Consider the following 23158-nt stretch of genomic DNA (forward strand, 5'->3'; position numbering starts at 1 on the left):
AAGTGCTCCCACAAAGAATTCTGTATGCCTTGGAGCCATGGTGGTGCAGTGGTTAAATGACTGTACTGCAGCCACAAGTTTGTAAATTCAATCCCAGGCAGGGCTCTAAGGTCCATTCCTTCCTTCTTTTCATAGGTCAGGTAAAATGAGTACCCAGCTTGTTGGGGGCAATTGGCTTACACATTGTAAACCACTTAGAGAGTGCTAGTTCACTGATAAATGGTATAGTAAAGTATTTGCTATTGCTACCTTGTCAGACTTCAAATCCCAGGATTCCAAAGAATGAAATCAGCAGTATCAAACTGTTGTAATCATATATGTGTGATTTTATTTCCATGAAAACTCACCTTCAGATCAGCATGTGATAGCTTGAGAAATCGTACTGGTGTTTAGACCACAGTGCTGAGTTAAGATGGCCGTTGGAGGTGAGAGGTTTGGATAAAGGAATCAATGAGGTTTATGAGTTAAGTGGATATAAGATTTCATTCTCAATCCTGAATCCTATTGCTAGTCCTGACTAGATCAGACTCAATGAATCAATGGGACTGACATATGTATTGGTTCACCATTCAAGAATTGATTTAATGGCTCTACTTTAGTTGGAACTATCAAAAGGAAAGGCTGCATTAAGGTATTTGGGAGTCCTGGAGCAGTTCTAAAAGTGGTCTGTCCCTTGCATGCATATCTGAGCTGTTCTGGAAATGAGAGCATAGAAACTCAATGAATAAATAATATGGAAATCACCATAGACAGCAGAAGATAGATCTTCATGTGTGAACTTGTTTTCAGCCCTTCAAATTCTAAGTGTGACTAAAAGCCTGATCACAGCTAGTTTATTCGGTTTCTCAAGCACAAAAAATATTGTTGAAAGTGGAAATATTGGGAAATTCTGGAAGCAACAGGCTGGGCATGACAGGGGCCCTAGTGAAGGACCTGAAGCAATTAAACTGGCTGAATCTGTCCAATCCTACCAATAGGATTTTTGGCCTCAGTGGCCATTTTACAAATGACTTTTCAAGACTGCTTGCTAGCATACCTTCCAACATTTCACAAATGGAAACCAGGATGTGTGTGGCCATGCAACATCAGATGTGTGGTCAAGATAGCGAATTTATGAATGGCAAAGAAACACAGACTAGGAGAGGCTGCAGCAGTTTGCTTTCGTCTAAATCCCCTGGAATTTAGACAAAAATTCTGCCCCCACACCCTCCCTGTCCTTTCCTTGTGCTGAGTTGAATACAGACTATTTTAGCACTTTCAACTCAGTCTGCAGCAATTGAAGTAAGCTGAGAGCAAAGAGGGAAAGTGGGAAGAGGATAAAAAAACTGACATTTTAAAACCAGGTGAAAAGTAGGAGGATACAGGATTAATCAGGATTGGACAGTTAAAGGCTATATGCTAGGGCAACACCATCTAGTTGGATGGATGGAAAGCTCATGGTCAATTTGCAGGGTTGTTTTTGAAAGGCCCTAGTTAACCCTGATTGGCCAAACATCTGAAACCATGTGAATCTTTTCAAAAAGATTGGAAATGCAATATATCATTTATTCATTATACATCCTGTTTCTCTGCCAAATATAGCAATCGAGTTGGCTAACTGTGGTCAAAATTCATATAAAAACAGTAAATTAAAACATAAAAACAGAATAAAAACAAGAAAAATATAGAGAAATAATACTTAATCAGTTAAAACCCCTTTAAGTAGTAGTCCGCATTAAACGTATATGACCCATATGAAAAAAAGGTCAAAAATTTCTACATGAAACATTTTTACCAACTATGTCAGCAACTGTACAAGTTTAAAATCAAAGTGAAACCATTTTAGCTATTTCAAGCCAGTCCTGAAAGAGTGATTTAAGTTTTGTAAGTGACAAAAATATATTGTAGAGAAAATATTCTTGCTGCTTTGCCTCTTTATATTTTTCTCTATGTCTTTCAGTTGGAGGAACACCGTACTGAGCAGAAAAAGTTAAAATGTCTGCAGAAAAGGCAGGCACAGCTGATAAAAGAGAAGGACCAGTTGCAGAGCGAACATAGCCGAGCCATCCTTGCCCGAAGCAAATTGGAAAGTCTCTGCAGGGAGCTCCAAAGACACAACAAAACCCTGAAGGTGAGACTGATATTTTTTAAAAAAGTATGTTCACAGTCCTAACCTCTTGAATAAATTGCCCTGGTTCTTTATCCAGGAAGTCTGGCAACCATGGTCCTGCAAAGGAAGCAGCTAAGCATCTTTAACAAAAGCTTCTAAACATTCTCCAGAGATGACAGTTCAGTGGTCTTTGGAATAAGCCATTACACTATTTCAAGCCAGTTTAACTCTGTTGCGTTTTGCTGATGGCCAAGTACTCCTTTCTTAAGTACATTAACATAGAAATTTTCATGTTGGATATAATGTGAAAGCTGCACAGTGAAAAAAGCAGACAAGAATAAAATGCACTCAACCCTCCACTTTCATGGTGGTAAGGGTGCAAGACCCCCATGAATGTGGAAAACCCATGAATAACTCTCCCCCCACGGAAACCAGTTAAAGGGAGGGGTGGGTGGGGGAAGAGAAGCAGGCGTGCACACTAATCTTTTCCTCCGTCTTCCAGTCCCTTAACTGGCTCCCTGTGCCTTTCTGAGCAGATGGGTGCCTGCCTCCTCCAGGCTCCCACCCTCCTGGTAAAGAGGCTTGGAGGGGGTGGATCCATCCCCTCCACTTTCCTGGGAAGCTCAGTGCCTGCCTTCCCTAGGGACCAATCTACCTGGGGAAGGGGAGGAAATGGGTTCATCCTCTCCAAGCTTCTTTCCTGGGTGGATGGGTACCTGCCTTCCCCAGGCACTGTTCCACCCAGGAAAGGGAACAGGATGGATCTTTCCCCTCCCTTTTCCTGGGCAGATTGGTGCCTGGGGAAGGGGTGGGGTTGGCACGTGCACCCTTCTCAGCTGCTCCCTCCTGGAAAGGAGGAGTGCACACACACCCAGCCTTGACCTCGCAAATAACCAAAACCACAAGTGTCAAAACCGTGGAGGGCCAAGTGTCAACTCATTTGAGATATAGTGTTGGAGAAGATATGCTGAGGATACCACGGACAGCCCAAAAAACAAACAAATGGGTCCTTGAAGGGGGTCAAACCTGAATTCCCCCCGGAAGCCAAAATGATCAAATTGAGGCTGTTGTATTTTGGCTACATCATGAGAAGGCATGACACATTAGAAAAGACAATAATGCTAGGATTGGTGAAGGAAGCAGAGGGAAACCACATACTAGATGGATAGACTTTATAATTGAGGTCACAAATATGAATTTGCAAAACCTGAGCAGAGCAGTGGAAGAAATGGGGGCTTGGAGATGTCTGAAACATAGGGTTGCCATGAATTGGGGTCTATTCAAAGGCAGTTAACAACAAATAATTAGAGAAGGGAATAGAAAATGTTCTTGCTATATGTCTTATGGCTTTTCTAATTGAGGCAGGGAAAATATGGTTCACATTCCAATTTATGAAGGGTCTTATGAGGCACGTTCTAGCAAAGCTAAGGGGCTCAGAGCAAGGACAAAGCAAATTGAGCAGGCTCAGACAAAAAATTTTCTCAATTTGAATATTACCTCACTAATCAGCCATACATGGACAGTTCAGTTCAAAGTGTGCCTACCCAGAAGTGAAATCCATGCAAACCCTGCCTGCAAACAAGTGTTCAAATCTATACAATCTTCCTGGGCTGCATACCCAGGCTCAGTTCTCCAGAACCCAGTTGCTGGGCCTTAAACAGATTGAATAAATGTGACAGCAAAAGAATCTGTGAGCCACTGGGACCTCTTGTGGGTCAACAATTTAGACACATCAGATAAGGGGGAAAGAAAAATGCCAGTGTTTAGACACAGGTCACAGTATGCCCTCTTTTCCTCAATATTTCCCCTCCACATTTCCAGTGGTATTCTAAAACTACTTGAACCCAAAACACAGGGATTATGGTCTGTGGTATATCAAGTGATTGTGTGTGGAAATGGGTGCCATCTTGGAGTGCTTTCATTTGCACCTGAGCAGAATGTGGAAAAGTTACTTCTTTGGATGACAGCTCCCAAAATTCCATAGCCAGCGCAGCCAGCCATATCTGATACAGCAAGTTAATTGAGCAGGTTTAGTTAGAGTGGGCAGTTGCACCAGTGTTTTGCAGAGTATTTTTAAGCACCCACTGATTGGCTCTGAAACTGGAAGTCATGTGACTTCACCCCCAGTTTCATTTTCACCTGCACTTGGAGGGTTGGGAGGTAGGATGACCAAAGCCTTTACCTTTTGCAGTAGTTTGAGCTTCTTTTTCAATTTTAGACCGAAAAATGCCCCTGCAAAAAAAAAAAAAAAAAGCAATTTTCAGGAGGTATGGGACTTGCAGGAGTTGTACAGGGCGAATCAAGGTGGCAGAAAAGGTGGTTGCAGCCACATTTTCTTGCTCTCGGTTTAGGTCTTTGAGGGGTGCTAATGGGAACTTCTAATCTATGGTTTCAATCCATGTATTGTGCTTTGGAGTTTCAAGGCCTGATGGCACATGGACAATATGAGTCTCTGGTTTGATTGTTTTTCCCCACACCTGGCTGAATCCTGTGGGAGCTATCCCAACTATGGCATTGGTAGCAGCTGAATGTTATAGCAGGACTGTGGAATGAACAAATAGAAGAGCTGTTCCCCTGATGCTGCTAGAAAGCCATAGCCTGGGGCCTTGAGAGGTATTGTGAAATGAGGAAAAGAGGGTTTTGCAATAATTAAACTCAGACTGACAGACAAAGGATCTCATGGCTATCTTAGAAGGATGGGCTCAACTTGAAGTTGAGAAGGATCAACTGCTCCCCTTCTCTCTGTCTGGGACAAATTTAGCCTTTACTCCCCCAGTCAAGTTATGACATGATACTGGAGAGAGAGAGCTTATAAAGGTGTGAAAAGATTCATGAGATTTTTTAAAAAAAATATTTTGTATTTTTTTCTTTCCATTAGGCTTAAACCATAGAGAACAATCAACAGAACTTTTCAGTGCCTGGAGCTCTGAGAGCAAGTACTGTAGTTGTGCAAGTGTTACTGAGAGAAGGTGGGGGTGGGGTGAGAGAGAGCTTGGATTAGGCTATAGACCACGGGAATGCTAGTAAAATGTCACATAGACATTCAGCATAGCATGTACTTAACTTGTCTTTACCAGGGTTCAGAAAAGTTGCCACTGCTGCTGCTACTTGTTTTTACATATACAAGAATCCCCCCCACCCCACCCCCCAGCTAGCAGGGCCATGGATGCTAGGAGTTACCAAATTATAGAAAACATTGGTTTTTTCCTGGCCTCTGGACTTTGTCTGTTTAAAGTCATAAGATGTCATTGCAAACTAACAGAAATGAGGGGTAACCGCACAAGCAGGGCATGAGGAATATAGTTGCTTTCCTGCCTTTCTTATTCAGAGGCATGCTGCCAGTACCAGTGGTGGTTAGTGCCTCCAGGGGCAGTCAGGCAATGAATGGATTTTAATCTGATAAAGACATCTTGGATAGCTACTTTGCAGTTTGGACTGAAATCCAGAGCAAAAACCCAGAGTAGACTTCAGTGACCTCCTACTGACATTGAAGCCACTGGCAGCCTGATCCTGGAGGTATTGCATAGCCTTAAGAACAAGTAGCCGAAATTGATAGCCTTATTTTCTGTAGATGTTTCATTAGTTCTTTCATGTTTGTATGTGTTTAAATATATTTAGCATACCTTTTAACCTTAATCCTCCTCAAGGGGGTTTATAACCTTTGACACAGTCACCATACAATAATTCAAGTGCTAAAAAGCAGCCACCCAAACAATACCATAACAACAGTGTGTATGCTTTTACTGAACAGTAAGCCCTACTGTGTTCAGTCAGATTTTCTCCCTAGTAAGGGTGTGCAGGATTTTTACGTCTAACAACTGAAACAGATGATGAGCAGCACTAGGAAATTAAAATATAAGAAAACCTTGCCTGCCATAAGCTGAATTTTTCCCAGCTACACTTGGTGTGTCTCTGTTTGGTTTGATTTAATTGCTGTTACACATCCCAAGCGCTTGAGTGAGAGCAAGAGACACAAGGGGTTTTTGCAGCTCAGATCCGGAGTCACTGCGGGTCCAGCCATGCGTATTCATGTTATAATGTGATGTATTATCAAACATGATTGCTTTCTATGGAGGGTCATTCCGAGGCGGATCCACAGCCAGTTTGGAGTGACTCCTCATTTCTGTGAATTCGGTAACAAGCGAATTCACAAAAATTGTTTCCAAGCTCACTTCGATTTCACTTCGAATTGGTCTGGTGTGGAAGATCACCCTGATCTCACCCCCAGTGACCCCCTGCGACCTGTCCCATCATCCCCTGCTTCCTCCTTCACCCCGATGAAGGATGACAGCTAAGGAGGGGGCAGGGAAGGATGACAGCGTCCAGAGCCCCACTGAGCATGTGCAAGGGTGCCAATTCGAATCATTGAATCCCTCTGGTGTGGTAATACAATGTTCACTCACTCCGCTTTGCCCAAGTAGAGACCACAATTTCAGTTCTCAGGTATGATAATACATCATGTGAATTCCCTTGGATCTGAAATGACTCTGCTACCCCCTCGCTTCAAATTGGAGCTCTTGTTTCATGTGTAATAAGGCCCACAGATGAATACATAAACAGCTCTTCCTATCTATGTCCTGAGAGCTAGCCTGCCTAGCCCAGGAGCCATGACCATTAAAAAAAATCAGCAGCAACCTCCTTCTCCATGCTTCTATTACAGACAGTATGGAATCTAAAATTCACCAAGTGTGACACCAGCGTTCCCTGATAAGGCTGCATCTAACCCTGGTCCAGTGAATGCTAATTGCATTGTATCTAGGGAAAGGAAACCATTATAATTGATTAAATGTTTCATTACAGGAGGAGACCCTCCAGCGGGCAAGAGAAGAAGAGGAAAAAAGGAAGGAGATCACGAATCATTTCCAGGGCACACTGAATGATATCCAAGCCCAGATTGAGCAACAAAGTGAGAGGAACATGAAGTTGTGCCAGGAAAACACTGACCTGGCAGAAAAATTGAAAAGCATCATCGATCAGTATGAAATCAGAGAGGAGGTGAGAGAACCATGTGATTGCCCTGCAACCCAACTTCATCCCAAAGAGAAAGGGAAGTGAGGAGAATGCCCAAGACTAATGAAATTGTCTCAAGAGAACCAGCATGGTGTAGTAGTTTCAGTGCTTAGATTAAAACTCTACGAGACCCAAGTTTGAATCCCTGTTCAGCCATAGAAGCCCACTGTGTAACCTTAGGCAAATCACCCCCCTCAGCCTTAGAGCAAAACAATGGTAAACATCATCTGGAGCCAATGTGACATAAGGGTTTGAGTGTTGGACTATGGCTCTAGAGACCAGGGTTCAAATCCCAGCATGGCCATGAAACGTACTGGGTGATCTTGGGCAAGTCACATGCTCTGGTGATTCTCCTCTGAACAAATCTTGCCAAGAAAACCCCATGATATAGTCACCATATGTTTGAGTCGATTTGAAGGCACATAACAACAAAATGTTGCTCAGATCAGTCACTGCTATCTTTAGTTTTTTCATTGCATTTATAGGCAACCCTTTAAAGTAGAAAGCAGCAAAGATACATGTTGTACTTTCTGAACAACCCTTTTCCATTCATTACAAATAAATGTCAAAAGCAAGGATAAAGGAACAAAAAGGTGTAAACCAAAAATCCTCTTCACCTTATGTGCTTGTTTTTAGACCACAAATGTGTAGGGCATTAATCTGATTATTTTTTATTGAGGATATAATCAGTATATGTATCCAATTAAATACCAATTTCAAACAAGTATATTAACATCAGAGTCCTATACATATTTTCTTAAAAATAAGTCCCATGGTATTTCAGGCTTACTCCCATGCAGTGTTGCATAAGCATTGCAACCTTAATCAAATATTGCAGCCATTTTTTCCCATTTACTTCACTGTATCTGAACTGAGAATCACTGTGTCTAAAAATAACATAATCCTTCTTTTACACCCCCTTTCAGCACCTTGATAAGATATTCAAGCACAGGGAACTTCAGCAAAAACTGGTGGATGCCAAGCTGGAACAATCACAAGAGGTGATGAAAGAAGCAGAGGAGCGGCATCAGCGAGAGAAGGAATATGTACTTATCATTTTACTTTTTTTATATGTAAGCCAAGATCACCTCTAAAATATTACCTCCATATTTTAATTAGGCTGCCTTGATCTAAACTGAGACTCATGAATTCTTAGTGGTTTCCCATCCCAACAATGGTTACTTGATGGCCATCCTATTTTCACTATAATAATATGGAAGCATATGACATTCCCACACAAAACTATGTTTCTTTTTCTCAATGATACCCCATTTTTCCTCCAGGAAAATCAAGGGATACATGTGGCTTTTTTCTGACAAAAGCTTTGAGAGATAGCAACTGGTGTGTAATCACCCAGTGAGTTCACAAATTATGAGACATAATGTGAACCCAGATCTGTTGGAGAATGTGAGAAATAGTAGTCTATCTCACAGCCAGGTAAATTAGCATTTGCAAGAAGGTGAGCATCAGCCAGTCCCACCCCAGCACTCACAGAGAAATAAATCAGGCTTAGTCTTCTTTGTAAAAAAAAAAAAAAGGGGGGGGGCAAAAGTGATGTATGCTTACTTACCAAAAACAAAAGGCTTCATAACATCTAATGGAGGCAGGTTCTTTATGTGTTCTTCAGACATGGAAAAGGGAGAGGAAACGTCAGACAACAAAATACACCACAACACAACAGAAGAAGAGACCAACAAACAAGAAATATCATGAATGCTTGCTAGGTCTCAATTCTTAGAAAGACATGCAATCTAGTGATTACTGGGTGCTGTCTCTAACAGGATCTCTCTAGTTTGGCCTAATCATTCTTACTCACTATAAGCACAATTTGGAAAAGTTCTGGACTCCAATTCCCAGAATACCCTAGCCAGCATGCTAGCTGAAGTGTTCTGTGAGACATGTTTCAAAGAGAAGTAATTTTTGTCAAAGCACTGACCCTACTGAACTGGCTTATGTTATATCTCTGCATGCTGGGACACTCAGAAATTACAGCCATCACATCATGAATCTTCCAAAAGCCAGCAAACACTGGACTGTTTGAATGCTTCTAATTCCATAAAGTACTTGCCAGTTCTTACTCTTAGGTGTTCTCTGTGGTTCTAGTACACTCCCCTTCAAGGGTTTTCTGGATGCCTGGGTTGGCCAGGATGAAGGAGAGGATCCATTAATAGTGGTACAGGTGCAAATACTGGACCAGGGATTTTTGGGAGCCAAGAAATGCTTAAATAATTCTTTATAATTCCTGCAGCACTTTGGTTTTTTACATAACTCTAATGAGAAGTGTTTTGCTTTATTTCAAAAGGCATTTTTTTTAGCTCTTGAACAACTAAAGCAAGGTCTCTGTCTCTATTCAGCTTTTTGCATCTGTAACAGAATAGCTCTGCTGCCTCCCAGTGGCCTTGGAGAAGCTTTTCTTTTGCTTCCTTTTGAGACATGACAACACCAGTTTGTTTACTGGTTCTTGTTGGCACTAAACAGTATAACTGAGAAAATAGTGGTGGTGGTCGTATTACAAAAAGATAACATTCAGTGTATTCCATATTATCCTTACAACATGTTATAATGTGCTTTTCCAGTAACAATCATACCTTTTGCCAATGCCCCCGCCCCCCCAGGATTTCTAGCAAAAATAATAGTCTTGTGACACTCTATCTGATTGATAGGAGTAACACACATACACACACACACATTTCAAGAGCCCGATACCTTCTGTTATCAAATATAACTTAATATCTCAGTTATCGAGGCAGAGATATACCCGCATCAAGATCTACCAATATTTACCTTTCCCTGTTTCATTAATCAAAGATTCCAAAGTCTTTCATTTAATGCTTTTTGTTTTATTATTAATTTTTATCCATCATTACCACATTATCATGATCAAACAGATCTTTAGCCATAGCTCCCTAACATACCTAGCTCTGACCTGCTATCCTCTTGTCTCGTCTGTCAGCCTTTTAGGCTTGCCAGGTCATCAGCATCCCTTTCCCCGATATTTCAAGGCCAAAATGAGGTGGCAGATCCTTTTGTGGCATCATGAGATGTGGGTTCTCCTGACATCACAGAGGGTTGAGTAGACAAAATTTAAGAGGTGGACTAACTTGGGGCCAGCTAGTTGTAGAAATGAGCAAAAGAGTCTGGAAATGGGATAAAACCTGGCTTAACAAATAATAAGACAATCCAGATAGAAAGAAGCCCCTGGCATTTTTTTTACCATCCAGACAGATTACAAAATAGGCTCACTGGCTATAGCATTTGATGCTATTCCTGCAAGGTTTGCATCCCATGTGCTCTTACCTACAACTTACACTGTGAGTTCTTCCAGGCCCTCTGCTGCTTCAGCAGTTTGTGGAAAGCTCATTGCCAGTCAATAGAAAGCCTTTTTCCCCAGACTGCAACTCACAAGGCTTCCACAACAACAAAAAACCTCAATAGTCACAACACTTTTTACATCATACCCTCCAACAGCTCCAATCTGGCAAGGATAGTCCCAATTAATCCTCTACCATTCCATTTTTCAGCTGCTTTTAAAATGTCCCAGTCTCTCTCTCTCTCTCTGTGTGTGTGTGTGTGTGTGTGTGTGTGTGTGTGTGTGTGTGTGTGCCACACTTTCCTCTTTTGTCTTCTACTTACATAAATTGCTGCAAACTGGGTGTTTTCCACGTATGCAATGTCTTTGGATCAAAACATCAGGAGTGAGAGGAAGCAATTTGGAAAAGAGAACAGTGGACTTGGGGGGCTATCATGCCATTTAGAGAAAGAGATGTAGAGGAACCACCACCACTCCACATTTCACAGATGAAAACCAGGTCATATGTGGCCAAGCAGCGTCAGAATGTAGTCAAGATGGTAAAAGATATTAATGAGGAAGAACTACTAGGAGAGGTTGCAGTACTTTGCTTTTGCCAGAGCCTACAGGGATCCTGCTCCTCTCCTGTCCCTGCTGCTGAGGTAATTAAATGTGAACTGCTTTGGCTCTTGGAACTCAGTTTGCAGGAATTGAAATAAAGTGAGAACAAAGGGGGAAGTGGGCAGAATAGAGAGAAACTTGGACATTTAAAAAGCAGCTGAAAAAACGGGACAATAGAGGATTAATTGGAATTGTCCTTGCCAAATCGGGACAGTTGGAGGGTATTCTTAAGTTCTAGGCTCAGATTCAGGTTTTACAAACTAGTACATACACACACCCACAAAGGTACCGTTGCCACTAGTCCAGCTGCCAGACTAGCTTTGTTCTTCAGGAAGCAGATTCTAGTATCATTTTTCTGCTGTTTATCACTTTAAAAAAAAAGTACTAGGAAGAAGTTCAGTTTTCACTTACGCCGAACCTTTATGCCAACACACTTTGTCTTCACAACCCTGGGATTTGGGGAAACTAAGCAAGGAGGGTGGATAAGACAGCAGCACAGGGCCCAACGTGAAAGACGTATGTGCCATAGAGTTAATGTAGAAGCAGGCAGTTCTATTATTCACATGGCTGCAATGACCTCATGATAGCTTGGTTGTTTTCATGAGTCACAGTACAGCTGACTTCCTAAACAATGAAATGCGAGATTCATTTCATGTGTACTTGCCTTCTGAATATCACACATCAGATTGCTTTCAAAAACTAGAGCCCCTAGTGAAGTTAGCCTTCCATCTTGTCAAAGTGGTACAATTCACCCCATATCCAGACATCTTTATCTGGTGACATCACCACAGGAGAAGTGCCCTGTAAAACAATGTCAAGATGCAGAAATTGTTATATTTACCACATGAGATAAAGGAAGGGATTGTGACACTGCATTTCTATTTTCAGTAGTAGCCCTATGTTCATCATAATGTGTAATTCTGACCTGAGGCCTCCAATGGGCTTAGTAATTTCCTCAGTTACATGTTTAGAACCTTTTGAGTTGTCTTCCTGCAGCAGCATCTACTGTCACATACCCTCCAACATTTCACAGAGTGTGGGCAAGCAATATCAGAGTGTGGTCATGATAGCAAAAGTTGTTAATAAGGAAAATAGACAAAATAGAAGAGGCTGTAGCAATTTGCTTTTGCCTTAATCTACAGAGAAAAACAAAATTCTACCCCTCTCCTCCTCTCCCTCCTTTTTAATTAATTGAGTAGAAACTACTTTCCCACTTTTAACCCAGTTTGAAGCAATAATAGCAAGCTGAGCACAAAGGGGGTAAGAGGGAGGAGAAGAGAGAAATTGAGAAATTTTAAAAGCAACTAAAAAACTGGGATGACAGCAGATTAATTGGAACTGTCCCTGCCAAATCAGCACATTTGGAGGTGTGCTCTCAACACCAATGGCACCGAAAATGCAGGTAGTCTTTGGGCCGCTGTAACTGGCATCTTGCCTTGATCTGAGTTCGGAGAATTTACATATTTGAAAATGACCTCAGAGGGCCGTTCTCCAGCAATGAAAAATGTTGCTTGTAGATGTAAAATGTTGGTTCTAAATGGACTATTCCCCCCTCCCAAAAAAAGAAGTTACTTCCTACATCTTGTCTTTAATTAGAGTACAAAGTTTGGATAGGGAAGCTCGCCGAAAGGGGGACAATCCCCCTGAGGCTATTTGAAGCCTTGCTCAAGCAGCTCAATCTAACAAGATTCTTTGGACATTTCAGTAATTCTAAGAGAAAATAAGAGTGACCTGTTTATTTTAAAACCACCTCCAATAGTGGTGTAATCTTTATGAATTTAGTACTTCATATTTTATTAATAAAATCCCAGCATTGGCATGTGGATAACCCATTTTCAGTCTGAAATTTATCCTAGAATGTATATTCATGTTTTGAGTTTATTTTAGAGTTACTAATTAAAAACACTACTTTGAGCCATTGCTTCTATTATAGGGTATCTCCTGCAAATGCATAAAAAACTTTAAAACTGTATTAGACACATCCATTACAGGTCATCAGTAAGAGTGGAGAAGGAAAACATTTGTAAGCCACAACTACCTGCAAATGGCCTTATCCATTTGTTTTGTTACTGGCTTTTTTCCTGTCATATGACTAACATAGCATCCTAGCTGAAATATGTGACAATATAGCCCTGATGAAATATTAAACAGTGTCAAAGAAAAGACAGTTTGCAGGATTAATGGCTAGCCTGAAGCCTGACTTGGCCCTCAGGCTATTCAACCCTTTTGTTTCACAGTGGTGAACACAACCAATCTGTAGTTTCTCCCAAAGGTTTTTATTTTAATCCTTGGTTTTTTGCCTTCAGTAAAGGAAGAGTATTCGTTAAAAGCACATTGCATTTCTAAAACCATGGGGAAAGCCCTTGTGCTTACCTGCTGTGGAATTTCCACTGGGTATTTCAGATGATACCATGCCATATAAAAATTTCTATAAGTAGTAGAAAATGATTATTTTGAAATAAAGTGCAATTTTAATATTGTGGATTGTTGCTGTTCAATTCCAAACACAGCTACTCAACCAAGCTGCAGAGTGGAAACTTCAGGCAAAAATGTTGAAGGAACAAGAGACAGTTCTTCAGGCCCAGGTAAAGTATATATTTTTCATTTGCTAATGTTTCCTGTAATAGACACATAAACATAGAAGACATTTAGGTAATCCTATATAATTGTGTTTCACAATTCATCACAGCATACCGTCTGCAGCCATACATAAGAAAAGTGTTAAGTATTCAAGAAATATTTGCATGAAGCAATTCACAACGTATGTAGAATCTTAACAAACACTTGAGTTAACACATTTGAAAAACTGGTGACAATTATAATTGCATTACTCTGCTGTTATTTTTCTTATTTCCCTTCCACTAGTAAGAATTTACCAGATTCATTTACCACAGCCTTCTCCAGTGTAGTGTCCTTCAGCTCACATCATCCAATCACCATTGGATGGCAGGAGTTGTATCCTTAACACATCTATAAGGAAGGCTGCTTATATAGTTTCTTCCATCTTACTGTCTTCCTGAAATCATTTGAAGGTTTGGAGGTACACTGTTAATAATAATATAATAAAACTATTAACATGGGACTAATCCAAATTTCTTCTTGTTAATGCAGCTTACTCTTTATTCTGAGAGATTTGAGGAATTTCAGAAAACGCTGACAAAAAGCAATGAAGTGTTTGCCAGCTTTAAGCAAGAGATGGATAAGGTGAGTTTTAAGGTCTATTTTTGAGGCTCTCCATGTGGACAGAGGAGACTGTTGGATTTCCTTCAGATTCTTTTAGCTTTGATTTCAAGACTTTTATACTATGGAACTAGCTATCAAAACTATCCATCATTTTCTTGTGAGATTTGACAGGCTATCTTAGAGCCAAACTCAGAAAATATATCCTATTGAGATCTCATGTCTTTCCAATCCCTGTTCATTTAGAAAAAAACTGAATAGTTTTTGCTCAAGACCTCTTCTTCCTTCTAACCATTCAAGGATCAGATGATCTACTTGATTATAAGCTGGTGAATTCTTTCAAGTTTGCAGAGCCTTTCTAAATTATGCCAATTCACTTTTTTTTAAAAAAAAATGAAGACTGTAGATTAAAATGTTTATCCTCCCATTTTTCCTCATTCTCATTTTCCTTTCCCTGGAGCTGAGACCAGTTGCAACTTCATCCTTTTAGTTGTCTCATTTCTCTCTCCATTCCCCACCAGTAAGTAGCAGACCCAGTGCCCTCTGACTGAGCAAAACAGCTCCCTGGAGAGGTTTTGGACTGGACGCAAAGGGCTACAAAATAGTTTCCTGTGCCTTATTCAAAATGAGGCATGCACATGCCTAAGCCATACTTACATATGCATATGTCACTAACACGATGCCAGTTATTACCATGTTTTTGTTAAATACCTAGTAAAGAGTTCCCGTATCTTGGATCAAACATTGATTAGAATGGAGACTGCAGCCAAAAAAAATCAGAAGGCTAGGAATGGGAAGGGCAGCTAAGAAAGAACTAGACAAGGTTTTAAAGCACAGAGATATACAATGGAACATTAAAGTTAGAATCATCCATACCATTGTATTCCCCAATCACCATGTATGGATGGATGCACAAGCTGGACAGTGAAAAAGAAGAAAATCAGCTCATTTCAGATGTGCTGGAGAAGAGTGCTGAGAATACTTTTAAATCTTTTCCAGTTTAATGTGCCTCTTTAAGACATTTCTCTTGCTTCTATAGATGACAAAGAAAATGAAAAAGCTGGAAAAGGACACCGCTACCTGGAAAGCAAGATTTGAGAACTGCAATAAAGCTTTATTGGATATGATTGAAGAGGTGAGAAGTCTGTACAACTGTCGCTGAACAATTTTTCAGTTATTAAATCTGAAAGATATACTCCTATAAAGGTAGCTTTAAATGTGTTTACTAAAACGCTCTGGTGAAACCACTACGATTAGAATTATAGAGGATGGAAATGTTACTTTTGGGGCTACAAGTTCCATATACTGTCATTTTGCATGGCCAGTAGCTATATTGGCTCAGAGATTCTGGGAACTGTAGTCCTATAAAGGACCAATATTAAACTCTGATTGTAGAGTTTTCACAGAATAAGAATGTGTTTACATATTTTCTCCACCTTCTTATCCATCCATTCAGAGTGATTTTAAGAATGGCAAGATGATGATAAGTGCCTATTTTTACAACATGTCTTGGGGAGAATAAATTGTAAAGCTACCTTGATTGATTGATTGATTGACAGCATCTACTAAATGGAGGAGCAGAGCAAGGAAGAATAGTATTTTATGGCATGTGAGGAATTAACTGATAAGAACACAAACTGAAGAACCAGTACTGAAGGGGCTCATTCCCACTTGCAGTATAACACAATTTCCGATTCACCCTTGCTCCGTGTTGGAAGTCAGTTACAAAAGGTCCTTCATTCTCACTATGAAGCCGGATCTTTTCCTTGCCCCAGTGTAATTGCTTCTTTTTTGGCATGATTGTCATCCCCACTAGTAGCACTGCTTCAAAATCCCCTGTCAATCATCTGTGATGTAAGCAACAGCCCAGGCTCAAGGGGGGAGGACACTGGCAGGCACCTTTTGATAAGCCTGTGCGGAGGGGGGGGGAAGAGGAGGAGGAGGATGACGAGGACGGGGCTGTGAAGGCAAGGCATGGGGGGGGCAAAAGGAGGATGAGGACAGGGCTGTGCGATGCTTTTTTTAAAAAAAATTAATCGATCAAAGAATCAATTTGTTGGTCTAGCAAGTAATGAATCGATTCTTCTCTTTAGGAGGGATGGAGGGAGGGATCATGGGACCTGGGAGGAGGAGGAAGGAAGGGACCTTGGGTCCTGGGAGGAAGAAGGGAGGGATGAAAGAAAGAAGGAAGGAAGGGACCCTGGAGGAGGAAGAGGAGGAGGGAGGAAGGGACTCTGGGACAAGGAAGGAAGGAAGGAAGGAACCAACCAACCAACCAACCAACCAACCAACCCACCCACCCTGGGACTCGGGAGGAGGAAGAAGGAAGGAAGGAAGGAGGAGGACAGGGGGGCATAGCATGTTTTGCTTTTTGAAAAAATAAAATTAATCAATGAGTCGATTTAATGGTCTAGCAAAACTATTTAATGGTCTTGCTAAACCATTCTATCCATTCATCAATTAATTTTATTTATTTATTTTGAAAAAAGACCCATAGGTCACACCAGAAAGGCAGCACTTTGGCAGTGTGACACCTTCAAAAAGCTGGGGAGGGATGGTAATCACCCCTCTGCCATTAGTCCCTACCCCTCCAGAATGATGTGGTTCTGATCTGTCATTCCCATTTATTGAACACTCTTCGGAATCGATTCTTTTCAAAAGAACCTCTTTCAAACTACTGTCAGGAAAATCCGGGTCTTTTGAGTTTGCTCTGCTTTATCGCAACAGAATTCAATCGAATAAGGATCAGAACTGGTTTCAAGTGGGAATGACAGCCATATACCCTAATCAGTAATTTGCTGTAAATTGTAGTGGGAACGAGCCCAAGGAAACAGATAAAGCCAGAGTTTAGAAAGTATTTTTTTGGACTACAACATGCAGAATCTCCCAACCAGGAAAACCAGGACCATGTTAGTTGGCCAGTTCTGAGACTTGTCCAGAACAGTAACTTTTCCAAGCCTCTAGTGAGTCTAAGATAAAACAGCATAGCCACCAGTTTAAAATGGCATATATTTAGAGTATTTTGAAGCCACAAAGACATGGTAGTGGAATACAAAACAAAAAGATGATCATTTGCATAGATGATTTTGTGTTTAAGTATTTTATTTTATTTTATTTTATTTTATTTTATTTTATTTTATTAGAACTGGAATCAGATATAGACACTTGCAGTTTTGCTGGAAGCTAAGCAGGGTAGGTCGTGGTCATACAGATGAGAGACTGCCAATGCATATCATATGCTGTAGGCTATATTTCAAAGGAAGGAACTGACAAAGCCATTAATGAGTATTGCTTGCCAAAGAAAATCCAATGAAATCCATGGGGTCACCCACAGGTCAACAGATGACTTTGCTGGTGGGAGTACATTCTCCACCCTCTCCTCCCTGGCAGCCCCTCCAAACTCTGAAAATCCAACACAGAGGTTAGATCTTTGACCCAATTCATAATACTTTCGTTGAGAAAGGTAGCACCAGGCTGAAGGGAATAATCAATTATTGTAAATGTAATCCTGGTTAAAGAACATTGATAGCTTCACACATATCTGGCAGTATATATTATGTGCTATGATTTTTTCATTCCCTTCCCCATGAGCACATCTTGCACCACGTCAGTAAATACTAGTCTTTATCAAATTGCTAGTTCCTGCTAGAGGAGATCCATTGACTCAACAACAGAATGGTAAACCAACACTTACATAAATCCCATAGACTAAAAGGCCTGTTCCAATTGGGGCTAGCAATGAGATTTAGAACACGACTACAGCAAAATGTGACTAGCTCCCTAGATGTATGGTTGCAAATAAAGACTTCAGGTCATTGGACACTCGGGTCCAGTCACACTATAGAATTATAGCACTATTATTCCACTTTAAATGCCATGGTTCTAGCCTATCAAATCCTAGAATCTTGTAGTGTAAAGAAGGGTCCTTTTAACATTCTCAGCCACAGGGCTCTTCTAATGCCTCTGACCAAATTACAAATTCCAGTATTCCATAGGATGCAACTGTGGCAATAAAAATGGAATCAGACTGCTATAACTACATGGTGTAAACAGGCTCCAAATACCTGTGATATCTACAATGCTTTGTACAAATAGCCAAGCCAATGGCATTCTCCTCAGGCCACTTTTCAAAAAGTGCTCTTTTAAAAAAAGGCAAAAATAGAGGAATAATGTGGCCCCTGAGATTTTTTGTGTCACATATCATCTTTTCAGCCTTCACACAATTTCCTTTTTTTTTTTCCACACAGAAAGCCATGAGGGCCAAGGAATACGAATGCTTCGTAGTAAAAATTCAGAGGTTAGAGAATCTCTGCAGAGCTCTGCAGGATGAAAGGAATATATTGTACAAAAAAATAAAAGATGCACAGTTCCCTGAAGAAAAAAAGGAGGAAGAGGAGGAGGAGGAAGAAGGAGAAGGAGAAGGGGAAGGGGAAGGAGAAGGAGAAAAAATACAGAGTGGCACAGAACCCAGCTTCAAAAAGGAGGCTGCCGCAAGCTGCTGTGCAACAGACACAGTGGCTGCTGAGCTATCTGCCACTAATGGGAATATCCTGAAAGATCTGGCTGCAGCCTTCATGGTGACCCATCATGGGGAAATACCCATAGTAACCTCTGACAAAGATATAGCTGAAGAACCACAAGATCTGCAAACATGCAGCCCAGTTTGTCCCTCAGAGCCCATTCTCCCTTCTCATGTGGCTCAAGATACTGGGAATTGTTCCATACAGCCAGAAACATCCATGCCTAAAGCAAAGGAACACGAAGTGGACACAACAGAACAACAAGCTCAAGATCATACAATGTTAAAGTTACTAGATGCTGACATGGAAGGAGTTGATTAGTGAAGGATGTAGTAAAGTAAGGGCATGTTTCTTTCAATATGGCATTATCTTGTTCTTTCTTTTTAAAGCAATTATGTGGCTTGAACAATCTTCACAGATTTGCTCTGCAGGCTCATGAAGTCCATCTTGCCTCTGTGTATTGTCTCATAACATTTAAGATAGAATTTCAGTGTATATTTTTGTTCCCCATCTCATCAAATCCAAACATTTTCCTTCTGTGTAAGAAAGAGGCAAGGCCTCCACACTGACCTCAAAAGCACATTCAAAAAATTAATATTCCTACTTTAAGAGCGATTTTAATTCAGTCTGCACTCGAAAGCACAAGCTGCTCGTACTTGTTTAACAGCAAAAAATCATTTTAAATACAGGACAAAATACTGTGGGAGAAGAGGGACCCCTATGTCTTTGTGGAAACAGAAGCTGAAAAGCCATGACAGAACAGTTTAAGTCTAATAAAAGTAGAGGCAAGGGAAATAAGGCACAGTGTGACAAAAACAGGCAGTCGAAATTGCTCTGTATGTGCATAAAGAATAATTCTGCTAGGGTTATCATTTTTGTCTCTGAACTTTCAGACTTGCTCACCTGACTTCAATCAGTAACATGTATATCTCTGAGGCACTGATCCTTTTGAATTCCACCCAACACCAATCCAGTACCCTTTTTCTTACAAAGAAGAATCTTTGTTTAACCTAAGTTAATCAAGTGTGTTAGTCCCAAAGAGTGAGATACCAAAACAAACAAAATAAGTAAAGATGATGGCTGGAAGCCTATATGTTCTTTATGTATTCGGCTTATCGCACGGCACTCGGAGGAACGGGAACAGAATGGGGGGGAAACGTGTGTTACTGCACGGGAGAACACTGCCAATGCCGCCGGGAGCCCCCAAACTGTTCCCCAATCATTTCATGGCAGCTGATTTTGAAGGACAATTTTGAACCGTTCTTCAAAATCGGCTGCTGTGGAACAGCTGGGAAACTCCTGGTGGCATCGGTGGCATTCTCCCATGCAGTAGCACACGTTTCCTCCCCTTCCTTTCCATTCCCTTCCATTCCATTCTGTTCCCGTTCCTCCGAGTGCCGTGCGATAACCTTATATATGTAAGCCCCGTAATTAACAGTGAATTTCACCTCCACCGTCTTCCCAAATTTCCACTTACTGGGAAGCAGCTGCCATGGTTGATGGAGGTCTGTATTCCAGGCACTCAGGTTGTCACTAGCTGCCATTTTCACCCGCTCTCATGAGATCTCCATTGTGACAGGCAAGGTACTTGTCAAAATTTCCTCTCATGCCAGGGATTGCTCGCATAGGGATGGGATTGGGAACAGCAGCCAGCTGCTTCCTGGTTGACAGGGGAACAGACCTCCATTGATTGTGGCCGCTGCTTCCTACTAACTGGAAATTTAGGAGACTTTCATGGTCCCTACATAGCCCCTAAACCTAGGGACTCTGTACAGATCGGGAACACGTAGCTGTCACAAAAGTGTAAATGCAGGTTACAGATTTGTAACTGCCCTATAGGAGTCCAGCCAAATGCTATTTATTGCCCTGTTCCTGATGCAAAAGTGCATGTTAACCAGTGAGTTAGCACCAAACTGAAAAGTTTGCTACATTTTTGAGAAAAAAGAAATATACTGATTTTACTATGCAAGTTACTAAGGATGGAATAGCTAAGTACACACATTTGAAATATGGTTGAATTGAAATCAAGGGAACTCCTTCTCACCTAACTTTTGAGGACTGTGGAGTTAATTACTTCAAACAGGAGACTATTCACAACTTCTTTAGCATTTCAAACAGAGAACACATTGACCTGACAGGAGCTGCAGCTAGTGATTTTTTCCAGTGGTTCCTCAGGTTGTGTTTGAAAATGCTCCTGCTTATCTAAAACAAATCCTAACGCCTATATCAGCTTTACACATGAGAAGTGTTTTTGAGGTGAGAATGGCTTTCAAATAAATTATCCTTCACAGGCTTTTAGAGGTGGTACTGACCCAAGAGGATGGGCCCTGGCAGTTCTTTTCTAAGAGTTTGTATTCTGCTCTTAAGATCAAACCACAAGTCAAAGAACACATTATGTAAAATTGTTGAAAGTGAAAATCATTGGACTTCCCAAGATCTAGGGCTTAAAACAAAATATGAGAACAGGCAATTCTCAAAATGGCTGCACTATTTAATCTTTTGCTTTGTAGTATAATGGGTATTTTTTTTCCAAGAAGGACACTAATTGTTAAAATCCTTTATGCAAAAATAGAACACCTGTGCTTGTATTTCCTGTCTTTGTGTTCCAGGTCTTGTATTATACTATAAAGACATTCTTCTAGCATACTTACTGATGTGCCTTGTTTTCAATATTTTACCTTGTTTGTACTATAATTATTTAAACATTTTTAGTTTCAGTCCAACACATTATTTTGTCATTAAGATCTACTGAATCAAAGTTGGAATGGGACACTGAATGGGCTGCTTAAGTATACTCGTATCTATTGAACTTACTTTTAGAAGTGAATGTATTGCAGCTACAAAATTACAGCCTGAATTGGATCATTACATTTTTGTTTATTGCCTTATTAATATTTTGAATATTGAGTTAATACAGATTCTATAGCTGCTACTTTTGTTGATTTCTTGGTCTCTTTCTTTTATTAGATAATAGGTCTGAGTTTTAATGGGAGTTCTGGATAGAAATTTCCTCTAGGGTTAAAAATAATCAGCTTTAATGAAGCTTTGTAGAATAGTCGAAATAGCAAACCATATGTGATTTCAGTAATGAGGACAATCAACCAATAAAATGGGCTGAGATTATTTTTCTATGTTAGATTCAGATTAATGGCTTGCCAAAGGTCATCTGCTTAGGTCTTAGCTGAAGAGATCTGAACCATCAACGCCCTCAGGTCACAGTTCTCATGATCTCTCACCCCTTAAATAATATCAATTGTCCTTGATTAATTCTCTGTACAGCTGGACTTGTTCCAGTTCTTCCAGTTTTTTTTCAAGAAGGACAGTTGAACCAGTTTGAGGACACATCTACTAGATAGGAGCAAACAGGAATAGACTTGCTCTTAATATTAAGCAACAGGCAATTAATCTGAAACTCTAAACAAATATATCCTGATTTATGTCAGAGAACATTACTGGGTGTGAAAGAGCTGGTGGTTATCCAAAGTCATTTACAAAGCAAGAGTGCAATGGTGTAGGGAAATGTGCTACACGGTGACGTAAATGAACTCTTTTCTCTCTTGTTTTGTTCATATTCCCATCCACCACAATATCCAGGTAGAATCCATCTGACAAGCCAAGTGTATGATTGATGGACCGCAAGTCTGTACCAGAGGTCTGTGATTCAGTGAACACATCTGCAATGCAGAAATGAAAGGGAAACAGCAGTAGCAAACATACAGTCATGGTGGAAATAATCTACTTACAGAGGTTTTGACAACTGAGTACGGTTCCAGAAAAATAGATGCTCTTGTTCAGAGTCACCAGCAAAATCCATGGTGGATTGTGCTAGGTACCAGAATGTCAATATTCCAAAGGGGAGGGATTCTTTTGATGTCAAACTTATTTGTCTTTGCAACTATCCAAGAAGGATGCACTACCCTTGAACCCTACAGAGATATTTATGTATACAGTTGGCCCTCCTTATACACTGATTTTTTTATCAACGGATTCAAGCATCCATGGCTTGAAAATATTCTAAGAAAGGATAACTACCAAATAGCAAACCATTTTACTATGCCATTGTATTTAATGGGACTTGAGCACCTACTGATTTTGTTATCCACGGGGGGGGGGGGGGGGGAGTCTTGGAACCAAACCCCAGTGGATAACAAGGGACCACTGTATGTCCATTCAAAATAATGCATTTCTTTTGAAAAATCTTGTATGGAGGGAGTAGGATGGACACAGCCATCAAACAGTAGTACAGTGGGCTTTGGTATCCACTGGGGTTTGGTTCCAGAACCCCCTGTTGATGCCAAAATGTGTGGGTGCTCAAGTCTCATTATATACAATGACGTAGTAAAATGGCAAAATCAAGCTTTGCCTTTTGGATTTATATATTTTGATTGTTTTCAGGCTGTGTATGGTTGAATCCATGGATGTAGAATCCATGGATTTGGAGGGCTGACT

General features: G+C 40.6%; 1 protein-coding gene across 1 annotated transcript in view; it reads left to right on the forward strand.

Annotated features, from left to right (window-relative positions):
• Positions 1-21632, forward strand: part of LOC149311058 (beta-taxilin-like) — a 36343-nt gene extending 14711 nt beyond the window's left edge. The window contains exons 4-10 of the mRNA XM_089530271.1: positions 1940-2110; positions 6890-7084; positions 8026-8145; positions 13520-13594; positions 14121-14213; positions 15229-15324; positions 18437-21632. Coding sequence (XP_089386397.1) covers positions 1940-2110; positions 6890-7084; positions 8026-8145; positions 13520-13594; positions 14121-14213; positions 15229-15324; positions 18437-19030 — 1344 coding nt within the window. The 3' untranslated portion in view covers positions 19031-21632. The remainder of the gene's footprint in view (positions 1-1939; positions 2111-6889; positions 7085-8025; positions 8146-13519; positions 13595-14120; positions 14214-15228; positions 15325-18436) is intronic.
• Positions 21633-23158: the final 1526 nt, after the last annotated feature.

The sequence above is a fragment of the Sceloporus occidentalis genome, unplaced genomic scaffold, assembly GCF_023333645.1.
Source record: "Sceloporus occidentalis isolate IW3139 unplaced genomic scaffold, rSceOcc1.0.p SCAF_6, whole genome shotgun sequence".
In the NCBI taxonomy this organism is placed as follows: Eukaryota; Metazoa; Chordata; class Lepidosauria; order Squamata; family Phrynosomatidae; genus Sceloporus; species Sceloporus occidentalis.